General features: G+C 44.6%; 1 protein-coding gene across 1 annotated transcript in view; it reads right to left on the minus strand.

The window, feature by feature from the left end:
- The window catches only part of STK32B (serine/threonine kinase 32B), a 209,339-nt gene that overhangs the window by 41,796 nt on the left and 154,899 nt on the right, over nt 1-12,644 (minus strand). Inside the window, exons 8-9 of the mRNA XM_083155858.1 lie at nt 8,023-8,139; nt 4,275-4,400 (exon numbers count right to left, since the gene is read on the minus strand). Coding sequence (XP_083011984.1) covers nt 4,275-4,400; nt 8,023-8,139 — 243 coding nt within the window. The remainder of the gene's footprint in view (nt 1-4,274; nt 4,401-8,022; nt 8,140-12,644) is intronic.

Below are 12,644 nucleotides of genomic sequence, written 5' to 3' on the forward strand. Positions count from 1 at the left end.
TAGGCCATGCCCCCTAAATTAGGCCACGCCCTCCGAAATTTCCAGCGCGCTTTCGGCGCGCATAAGCAGTGTCCCAGGTCCAGCGACAAGAAAGTTGGGAGGTATGTCTGAGGCAGCCATCTGAGGCGCACAGGGCAGGCTGCTGCTGGCAGGGTGTACACATAGTAGAGCCTATAGGGCATACAGTAAGGGGTTACAGGAAGGAAATACAAGAAATAGCAAAACAGTGGTATAGAGGGCAGGGGTGAGTTCAATATGAAAGTAATGAAAATAGATTTCACACATTTCAGGAAGCAGCAGATGATATTTGTAGCAGTAAGGCAGCACGGCGATCCAGGCACGTGGATGGTGGATATCACAGGAGGGGATCCAGAGAAAGTAGTTAGATGAAAGTAAATACAGATGATAGCATGGCTGGACCAACTTGTACAAATGTGATAGACTCAGATCATGTGTGGTGCCAAACCCCGCTACTCAACTTTCCCAGAGATAGAAGGGGATATATGTCGGCGCTACTCGTTGATGAAGTATGAACACTCAAATACAACAGTATTGGAAAAGAGAAAATCAATTAATCTCAACACATTATTAATAGAGGTCGGGCCTCCCGTATTCCAAAAACCGAAATATTCCAAAAACCGTGGTTTTTCAGAATATTTCTGTTTTTTTTTTTTTTGTTTATTCCCCCCACCCCTTTTTTTCATACTTACCTCATACCCCGATGTCCACGGCGGACCCGGGATCCTCTTCAGCGGCATCTCCGGTCCCAGGGGAGCATTGCGCTAGTGTGCGGTCCCGCCGGTGACATCACTGGCGCGACAGTGCACTCCCGCAATTCACCCTTGGGACCGGAGATGTCGCTAAAGAGGATCCTGAAGGCCGCTGTGGACACCGTGGACGTCGGGGGACCATCGGTGCACCACCAGGGGATCAGGTAAGTATGGGGGAAAAAATTATTTCAAAAACCAACAAATTCCTTATCCAAAATGCTCGTGGTCCCGAGTATTTCAGATAAGGGATACTCAACCTGTATTACACATTATGGCTCTAAAGTTTAAAACATGATATATTACCAACATGTGATTAGTCTGTTTGCCAAAACATCGTGTACACCCAATGGCATAATATTGGCAGGAAAAGTTCCAACATTGGCCACAATGAGCAACATTAGCCACTGGAAAGAATTTATAGCCATGTCCTGTTATACTGTTGTAATTTGCAGTCCATGGTACCAGCAGTGCCATCCTTGGCTGTGACCTCTCCTTCATGTTTACCTCCAGAGGTCTAATACAACCCAACGCATGATCTGTTGTAGCCGGCAAGCGGAAGAAAGTTAAGTGCAGAAGATTAACAATTATCCGAAATCCCTTCCAGAATCAGTCTGGGATGCAAGTTTTCCCTGTCAAATCTGTGGTATGGCTGCCAGGGGCTACAGCTGGCACACCGTCATCAAATACATAGACACAGCCAACACACATCCCCTGCCAAGATGTCTGCTCATTTCATGTGCCTCAGATATTGTGCATCACAGTGACTAGACACAGACATCATTCCCTTCTGAAAATTCTATGCCTGAAATGAATTCGTTTGTAAAAGACGTTCTGGCAAATCTGGGGAGTTGGACGCAGCGAGGACATTCTATGCTACATGAACTGAACGCCTGCTTCTCCACAGGGCAGTATTTGTGCTAGATTTACATACTGGGAAATTATAAACATGTCACGCCAAGCTTAGGCGCCGCTCACAAAGAGGGTCAACAATGGCGGCCTGTCATTTGTTATCAGGCACAGAAAAGCTTTTAAGAGACACTAAACCCAAAACATAAATTAGAAAAGTTGTTCTTTTATGTACAATTTTCTAATACCGGGACAGAACTTGAGATATGTGACATTGTACATCCCCGTGTTATCTTCCTGAATGCAAGTTATTCCCTTTTTTAAATCCTCTACTAGAATTTTGGAACAGCGAGCGGAACTGTATTTGTCTGCTTTCCATAATCCCCTTATTAACTGCCAATGCATATCAGCTTTGCTTCTAAGTGGTAATTTTCTCATAAGGCAACACCGGGGACGTGGTCTGCAAATAAAAAAGTGAGGTTATGTCTGGAGATGTGACATTTTTGATGTTGTTCAGTGTCGGACTGAGTCGTGAAGGGTCTACCGGAGGACCCATTGCTTGAGGGGTGTTCCTGCCACCACAGAGGCTAGGACACAGCCTGCAGACAACATGAATACTACAATGCATGGGCCCATGATATAATCTATGTTAACCCAACCTCTAGCTTTGATTGGAAGGTGGGAGGATATTGATGTAATTTAAATGCTTACATGCCTTTGGAAAAAGGAAAAAATGTATAGTCCTAAAAAAGCCAAGGAAATGTTAACATTGTATTTAACATTGCCACAGTTATCACATTCCAGTTTCTATATTTGTTTATTTTGTGTGTTTGGTGACACCGTGGATCACATAAGATATATCGTATGCAATCCCGTCACCGCTGCCGGAGGCTGTACAATCTGACAGATCTTACATGCTGCACCTCTGATCTGAAGCGCATGGGACCGTGGATCGCATCGGAATCAAACACATACAATTTGCCACTTTTCATCCAATTTCTTGGCCAGATCCATCAAAATCGGTTGAAAAGTGGCCAAATCGCACTAGTGTATGGCCAGCTTAAGTGTTTCACAGACCACAGGTACAGAAGTGCTGGTTAGTACCTACTGTATATACAGATGGAGAGTCTGTCAGCCAGCCTGCAGGATCGGCAGATGCCCTAAGCTGGCGGACAGGAGCACCTACTGACGGGGACGCGTGAGCGCCTCACATGCTCGCGCCTCCCCATCAGCAAGGCTTCAGGGAGACAGGCAGGGAGTGGGGGTAGCTACTGGGGACTGCGGGGAGGTGCAGGAGACTGGCGGTTGGCGGTGTAGGGCTATGATGGAACGGGGCCTGCGTGCGTCTTGTGCGCACGTGCTCCCTTCTTTCGGCTGGCAATTGGTGATGCTATCGCCAGGAGCAGCTCCATTGAGAGCTGCCCCATCTGTATATTGTTTATCAGTAAGTGTTCATAGCATCATATAAGGGGGAAAAACAACAACACAAACCAACAATACAATATAAAAATGTTCAATCAGAAAGTACAAGGGGAAAAAATCTAACAAAGAGCTCTTAAAACATCTGTCAGTGTAGACCCCAGTGCACGTACACACAGAAATGGAAGGATTATAGTCAGAGACTGTATGTAGCAGCACACAGTTAATAGGGACAGTGCAGGGAGAGAATCATGAGAGCGGAGGGTCCTGCTCGTTAATCTCCGGCACTGTAAACTCATGGTCATATCAAATAATATGCCCATAGACGGAGTACAAAAGCTCACTACTGCCAGCATCACAGTCTCATGTCCACCACAGGCTACTGTAAAATATACCTGCCCTGTGCCTATGATAACATCTTCATGTCCACCACATTCAGCCTTGGACTCAAGTTAAAAGATTAATGTAGCCACTAAGCCACAGAACCAAGATCACCATTACAGCCATGATTTTTACATAACACACAGAGGTCTACTGACATTATATGACCATCTCATACTTGCAAGGGGCCAGATTAACAACCTCAGGAGCACTACTACTGTCCTAATGCCACTACTGTAGTTCTGGACCCAGCATACTGCCATACCCATCATATTGCCATTAGTTTCAGCATTATTCCCATCAATGTTCTTTGCAGTGATTACATCTTTTGGAGCATGAGTCTGCCAGCTACAATGCCACCACATACAGCCTTGGATTCAGTATCTCAAACTCATAACAGACTTTGCTCAAATCTCACATCATTAAGCCTGGTCTCCTTTACCTTTCCTTTTATTTCATTCAACCCTGTGTCAATGCCCCTCTCCCCTTCATATTGCCCAGAGATTGGTTCTTACATTAGCAGGAATAAGTTTGCCTTGTCTGCAATTAACTGCACAAGCATCATGTCATCTACTAGCAACTCCCCTACTGTATTACTTCGCTTTTGTTTCAATGTGGTTCCAAACATCCAATATACAGTTAAAAGTATATGGTTGCGATCAAGTAGAAATATTTTTAAAATGTACAATTTCTTATCATTTGTCTTCAATATTTATCTAAAAGTTTAGCGACTAGATTAATCCAATTTCTGATTATTACATATACAGCATAATATTTACATCTTGTTTATATGTGGGTAATGATTGCAACTGTTGTTTGGATAATTATAGTTTAATAGTCTAATCAATGCAAACTCACATTAGGGACAAAGCTGGGAGTAACCGATTTCTCCAGAACCGCGTCCCAGTTTATGTCAGCGAGGTAAGGAGAACTCTGAATGTCAGATAAAGAGGAAAACCGGCACTCTGGGTCCTTGGTAAGGAGCTGCAATGAAACAAAAATGAACTAAAACATTAATGTGTTTTTAACATACATAACGCATGAGAATATGATTAGGATTTCATAAATGATCAACTTTTTATATTTTCGTTCGTTACAGCCGGTGATTGGCAGAATACTAATTAATACGAGCTGAATGCCAAGGACAGTCAATATTTATTCCAAGCCCCTCACTTGAACATGTCTGTAACTGGTCAATATTGCATTTTTTACAGTTCCCTTGTCCTTCAACCTTAAAAGGTCAATGGATTCAAAACACTATACTGTATGGAAGATATTATGCATGCAGCTGTAAGTATATATGTGTCATAAGGGCAAATGTATCAAACCTTCCAGAGAATGGACAGTTTGAGAAGGTGTCTATTATCAACCAATCAGCTTACCTTACTCAAGAATATTTGATAAAATGATAGGTGTAAGCTGATTGGATGCTATAAACAACTCTATTTGTCCACTTATACACTCTTTAAAAAGTTTGATCCATCTTTCCCATAATGCTTAATATGATAAGGAAAAATAGATATAAAATAAAGTACAGTTTAAGCTATGTACTATAAACAGACTGTAATGGAGGAGCTGCTGTCAAATGGCATGGGTAAGTATTTTGGCATGGATGGGTGGGAGATGGCTGCGGGGCCCCAAAGAAGTATCTTGTCTAGGACCCCATGATATATGAAGCTCAGGTTGATCACATTGTATCACATCTAATCCCAAGTAGTATTGTAGAGTGACCTATCCCCTCATGTGATCATGTTACGGTGGTGTACAGATGACAGGGGCACTGTTATGATGGGACAAGGGAAATGGAAGCAGCAGGAAGCAAAAGTCACAGACTGAGAGTAAATACTGCAATGTGCAGGGTCCCCCAGAAGCACAGTATAGATCAGGAGATGAGTAATGTGTCAGATAGGACAGGGCTGCATGTTGGTGGGGCGGGGACATGATGGGAGAGAAGAATGGAGGGAGGAAGAGAGGCAATAGGAAGTCACACACTGAACGTTATATAGTGGAAGGAGCAGGGTCCTCCAGAAGCATAGAATAGATCAGGGGATGAGTAATGTGTCAGATAGGACAGGACTGCATGTTGCCGGGGCAGTGACATGATGGGAGGGAAGAATGGAGGGAGGAAGAGAGGCAATAGGAAGTCACACACTGAGCGTTATATAGTGGAAGGAGCCGGGTCCCCCAGAAGCACAGTATAGATCAGGAGATGAGTAATGTGTCACTGAGGACAGGGCTGCATGTGACATGATGGGAGGGAGGAAGAGAGGCAATAGGAAGTCACACACTGAGCGTTATATAGTGGAAGGAGCAGGGTCCCCCAGAAGCACAGAATAGATCAGGGGATGAGTAATGTGTCAGTGAGTACAGGACTGCATGTTGCCGGGGCAGTGACATGATGGGAGGGAAGTATGGAGGGAGTAAGAGATACAATAGGAAGTCACACACTGAGCGTTATATAGTGGAAGGAGCAGGGTCCCCCAGAAGCACAATATAGATCAGGAGATGAGTATTGTGTCACTGAGGACAGGGCTGCATGTGACATGATGGGAGGGAGGAAGAGAGGCAATAGGAAGTCACACACTAGTTTAAACAATAAAAAACTGTATGCACAGTAAACAGATAAATATCCGTAGCGTATGCAGCATAATCTATAATACTCTTCAGAAGTCGGTGTATTGTTAATTGAAACCATTAATAGCACAATGTGACAAATGATATCCTGTAAATAAATGTTCAGCTGGCTGATGCCTATCTGGTAATCCACGGTCCCTTCAATTTTATGTGCTGTATAAATACTTTCCTGCATTTAAAAAAAAATGTTTTCCATATTGTCGCAATAGCTTTAGCAATAACATTTGGACGAGTCGCTTTGTGGAGAGAAGTGTCAGCTGTATTTAGTGTCTGCTGGTTAATCTGGAAACATTTTCTGTTGGGTTCATAAAAGTGTGTTTTCAAGTACCAGTTAAAAAATATAAGGTATTCTCAAGGACGCACTTCAGAGAGAAATGCCATATAAAATGACAGCATTAATAGAACACTGATGATATACCACCAGCTTGTTTTCACTTCCAGTCTTTATTCAACAGACTCAGTTGTTGGCCCTGATATAAACAGATGTGATGGTTTCGGTTAAAGTAAATGCACAAATCCCCTTGTGAACTTTAAAGAAAATGTGATTTTTAGATAGTGTACTGCAATATCCTCATCTTCCTCCTCAAAGCATGTCAGCCACACCAAATGTAACCGCTAATTAAATATGTATCCTACCTGAGTGCACTTCTTTATATGCCATAATGATTTAGGATATGTTATGCACAGCAAGGTCGGTGGGGGGTTCAGCAAGGAACTCGCTATTTATTACCGGTTGACAGGAATTATCAGTACGGTGTGGCTTTGCTTTGGTGACTCATATCATTATGCTGCTGGCATTATTAGACTGTAAGGCACATTAATCTGTTGTTAATTGTTAACCGATAGAGATGAGTTCTAGACAAGTCAACAGGCAACTGATGTCTACAGGGGTATGGGTAAAAACCGGACTGGACAGAACCCCGGACCGCCGGAACGGACAGGCTCCATTCATCAGTTTCTGTCATTCCAAAGCATGTATTGTCTGGTCCGGGGGGTACCTGTCTGGGGGGGGGGGGGGGGGGGGGGGCTTCATGTGACAGCTGTCACCAAGGAGAGGAGGAGGGGGAGAATAAAGTCTCCCTGTGTGGTCCGGGCATGTAGCAAAAAACCAGAACGGTCCGGACCTCACGGAAAGTCTGTAATCTCCCCTTCTCCATGTCCCTGGTGAAAGCTATCACAGGCACACAGGCATCCCCCCGGACAAGACACCCCCAGGACGGGATGCTCACCGGACCTGACCCTACAAGCTCCGGAATGCATATTTTGATGTTCGGCAGACCGGGGTCTTGTCCGGTCAGGTTTTTACATAGTCCCTGTCTACAGGGCTGTTTGTCCCATGACACCAGGGAGAACCAGGAGGAAACCTCAGGATTCTCAGGGAATGGGACAATTGTGGATACAGATGGAAGGTTACGGGAGCAGAACTATAAGATGTGCAGTCAAAGGGCCAAAGGTGGTGGTTTCGGCAATGCAGGGTCAAGGGTTCTGCTCCATAAAAAGGTCTCACCACTGCTTTTAAAATGTCTTTAAGAGATTCTGTGCAAGTCCACAGCATGGGCACTGAACACATGTGCCAAAATGCTCATGCTCAGTTGAGGACCCCGCATTACTCTACTCAACTGAAGACCAAATAAACTGTCTGCGGAAGAGAGTAGTGCGGAGTCCTCAACTGAGCATTTGGCACGTGTGCTCAATGCCCATGCTGTGGGCTTGCACAGGATCCTCTTAAAGACATTTCAAAAGCAGTGGAGAGGCTTTGTTATGGAGCAGGATCCTCGACTCTACATTGTTGGACACGGCACCTCTGGCCCTTTGGCCGAACATACTATAGAAAATTAAAAAATATATAAAAAAAATAAATCACTGATGCAAACTGTGTTGAGCTGCAATTTTCCAACTGAGTATAAAAAAAAAAATTCAATGCGTTAGTAGTACACAAATTTAGTATGTATAACATATGCAAGAAGTATACCTTTTTAAGTAACGCCACCATGTTTTTACACCACGTGGAAGAATAATGCACTCTTTCTATCTTGAACATGTTAAGAATGTCATCTATAGGAGTAGTTGAATGAATTTCAAAAGGCCTCTGAAATAAATGGGACACAGTAAAGTGTTAGTAAGGGCAGTCACCACAACTTTCAATAAATATAACATTCATCACAATGGGCGGGATTCTCTAAAATCCGCAGCCCTCTTCGCCGGCCACCGCATTTCTTATGACCGCATAGTCTCTAAAATATGCGGTCATTAACGCAAGGGACAGCTCTTGCGGTAAGAGCTGTCCCTTGCGATGCGGCGCCGTTGCTGGACTTCCGGGTCTATGACCCGGGAGTCCCTCTGCGCATGCGCAGACTGACGCGCCGGCCGCAGGGCATGCTGGGAGGGATCCGTGACGGATCCCTCACACACCGCTGCGGTAAGAAGCCCATAGGCTTCTGCAGGGAACCGCCAGCTTTTGCTGGCGATTCCCTCCGCAGCGGTGACACTGCGGAGGGGGGTTAGAGAATACAGAAATGCGGTAAAAACCCCGATAACAGGGTTTTTCCCGCATTTCTGTAATAGAGAATCTCGCCCAATGGGCGGGATTCTCTAAAATCCGCAGCCCTCTTCCACGGCCGCCGCATTTCTAATGACCGCATATTCTCTAAAATATGCGGTCATTAACGCAAGGGACAGCTCTTGCGGTAAGAGCTGTCCCTTGCGATGCGGCGCCGTTGCTGACTGCGCAGACTGACGCGCCGGCCGCAGGGCATGCTGGGAGGGATCCCATAGGCTTCTGCAGGGAACCGCCAGCTTTTGCTGGCGATTCCCTCCGCAGCGGTGACACTGCGGAGGGGGGTTAGAGAATACAGAAATGCGGTAAAAACCCAGATAACGGGGTTTTTACCGCATTTCTGTAATAGAGAATCTCGCCCAATATGAGAAAAGTGATAAGTGATGTGAATGATTACTGGCCACACTCTGGGACATGTACCAAGGTTGTGGTGATCTGCCTCTATTGATACTTTGTTTAGTTATCATGGTATAATGAGGGTAAGGTGCCAGTGGGAGAGGAAGCTCTGCTTTGAACCAATGATGACATCATCATCACTATGTTGGCATGCAGCCAGCCCGACATCTGGGAGATTGCTAGACAGGGAGCATTCAGAGACAGGCAGTACAGTATAGATGTATGTACAGTAATAGCTCTTTCAATTTCGTCCAATAATCCTGTTTTAGCCTCTATTACCGTACACCTTAAATCCAACTCTCTTGAACCTAAATTAAATGTCCCAGAACGTCTAGAATATAAATGCCAACAATTAGAGGCTAAATACTCCCTATCCCAATCTCCTATAGATAGGGGGAGGCTGTTGGATTCACAGGGGGACTCGGCGGAATATTTATACAGTAAATCAAAATGCAAGCCGTTATTTTCTAGACATCAACAGTACTACCTGGCGGAGGTTGCGGGCAGTAATTTAGCATGTATGGCTAAAGAGGAGTATAGTAGTAATGTTATCTCATGTATTTCAGGGCCAATTATGTTATTCGGAAAAAAACATTGTTGATTGTGTTTCATAATTATTCCGGTGAACAAATCCAGGATTATATGGTTCAAATCCCTACACCTTCTCTCTCTATAGAGGATGCTCAAATATTGGAAGCCCCATTTACAATGGAGGCGTTAAAGGTGGCTGTCTCCTTCCTTCTGGCTTCTAAAGCTCCTGGAAGGGATTCAATTCCTGTAGAAGTGTATAAAAGGTTTGGAGACTTTTTTATTCCATACTTGACAGATCTTTTGAATTCACTGTATGAGTGTGGTGCTCTTTCTCCAACTATGTTGGAAGCAGTGATCATTGTACTACTAAAAAAGGGATCATTGACTGCCCCCATTGTCTGTCCCATCAGCAAGACATGCTGTCAGTGAGGGCCGGGTGATGTCACTGACGATATTGTTTACCAATATCGTTCAGTGTGTATTTAGAATATTGTTCACCCAGGCTTACTGCCAATACAATTAATGGGGATGCAGTCAAAATCGGTCAAAATCCCGACAGGGTCAAAATCCCAAATGGGTCATAATACCGACAAGGACAAAATCCCGACAAGGTCAAAATCCCGACCTTTAAAATCCTGACAAGGACAAAATTCCAACATTTAAAATCCCGACAAGGTTATAATACCGACATATAGAATGTGCAGGTGAAATAGTCAACATGACTTTCCGTTGACAGGTCGCGAGGTCGATGGGTTTTTTCACTGTTTTTTGACCCAACATGTGCCGACAGGTGGTATTTCATGCCCTACCATCCACTAGGGCGTGGTGGAAGAATAAAATAGTGTGCCGAGCGCAGCGAGGCACCGTGCCTGAAGCATCGCGAGCGATGCGAGGGGCTGCGGTTCACTTCCAACTGTGTCCATGTCGACATTTGGGTAAAAAAACAGTGAAAAAACCCATGTCGAACTCGCGACCTGTCGACGGAAAGTCATGTTGACGGTTTCACCTACACATTTTATATGTCAGTATTTTGACCTTGTCGGGATTTTAAATGTCGGGATTTTGTCCTTGTCGGGATTTTAAATGTCGGGATTTTGACCTTGTTGGTATTATGACCCTGTCAGGATTTTGAACGTCGGGATTTTATACCGAATCCCATTAATGATATCGGCGGTAGAGCCAATTGTGTAGTGTTTACCGGGCTTAAGATAAACAAGGGGATAAGATTTGTTATGCTGCTTTCCCACTGCAGACCAGTTTAAAGTACTGGTAATCTTAAATGGTATTTAAAACGGTATTAGCATTCCCACTGCAGCAGATTACCGTTTTAAATACCATTTAAGTACCATTCCCATTGCAGTGAACCGTGTATAATGTAGAGTGCCTAACCCCCCCCCTTCCCCCAGTGTAAAGAGTGCCTAATCCCCCCCACCCCAGTGTAAATAGTGCCTAACCCCGCCATACCTGCCCTGTGCCCCCACCTCCCCTCCCCTTGTACTTACCTGTGGGCAGTGGGGAGGCAGCGGGGGTCATTGCAGGGTACAGGCAGTCCCAGTGCCTGATGAGACCTAGTAGTTCTCACTTTTTGCATATGTAATGAGTGCACGTGACGTGCATACTAATGAGCCGCTCATTACATATGCGCATATGTAATTAGCGGCTCATTAGTATGCACGTGCACACATTACACATGCACAAAGTGCTAACTACTAGGTTTCATCAGGCACTGGGACTGCCTGGAGGCTAAATAACGTTTAAGAGGCATTCCCACTGCCTCTTAAACGTTATTTAACCGTGTAGGACTCTGCTTTGAAAACGGGTTGAAATACCGTTTAACTTTAAACGGTATTTCAACTCTGGCGCTTTCCCACTGCAGCCTTAAACAGTATTTTGCCCTCAAAAATCGGCAATATACCGTTTTAAGGCTGCAGTGGGAAAGGGGCATCAGTTATCCACATAATAATTAAAGGACACATATACAAATACTGCAATCTCATTATAACTAATGAAAAGAAAGGAAGACACTATTCCAAAAGCAAGGACATTAAACTAATCAGCTAGTGTTACTGACATTGGATTATTTTGCTTTAATCATGTACTAACTTATGTCAAAGTCTGTGTTATCCGCAGAAGCACAGATACAGTTTTTTGTTCTGTTGAAGAAGCGTCAGTAATACATAAATCACAATACAACAAGCACATTACATGCACTAATAAAGGCAATATGCATATTTAATCCAATGTTCCGGCTAATACACATTCATTTACAATTAATCTAACAATTGGCTTATAATCAAAAATGCTAATATTTATAAAGCCACTGTTATAGATACTGTTCGAATGTGCTGTATACTGTACAGTATAAGCGTATGTATACAGTATTAGCAAATGTGTCCCAATATAGAGCCTGATTCAGATTTGCAAGCAAAAAAACACACAACTGGGCCAGCCATGCTGCACTGCAGTTAGGGCAGATGCATAGCCAGATTAAAAGGGGGATGCACACAGGGCGTCGCCATCACCCGCTCAGGTCTTGAGGGTTTCATGGGCATCCCCATGATTATGCTGGGCGTTCCCATGTTAATTCGGCCGTGAAGCAGGTGCCGGGGGTGGGCAGCTGACATCACCGGACGCCAGCTGCTCACCCTGTTCATGTACAAGCCTGCTGCGAATCACTGTGACTCTGTTTTGCGAATGCTTTAGATCGGCGGCCATCGAGTCAACCAGAATGACCTCCCCTGTGTATACAGTAAAACCGGTATTTTTACGTCGGAATGAAATAGACCAGTCATCAAGTATCAATGGGCCTGATTTGCATATGTTCACAGCCTAGCGAACCGGTAAACGCAGAACAGGATCCAGGGCCGGCAGCAGAAATCTTGGGGCCCTGTACAATGATATTTCTGGGGCCCCCACCTAATCCCAAATCCATAAAACCCTCTTCTGCATGAGCCTCATTGAACCTTTCACTGCTCCAGAGCCTGCATTCAGGTGCGGACTACACGGGTGTGCGTCTGCTGCCCCAGGCCGTGCGCACACACAGAGTAGATGGCTCTGAGCGCCAAGTGGCAAGGCACACACACAGATGGCAGTGGCACAAAGGGAGTCAG

The sequence above is a fragment of the Crinia signifera genome, chromosome 1 (assembly GCF_055691185.1).
Source record: "Crinia signifera chromosome 1, ASM5569118v1, whole genome shotgun sequence".
In the NCBI taxonomy this organism is placed as follows: Eukaryota; Metazoa; Chordata; class Amphibia; order Anura; family Myobatrachidae; genus Crinia; species Crinia signifera.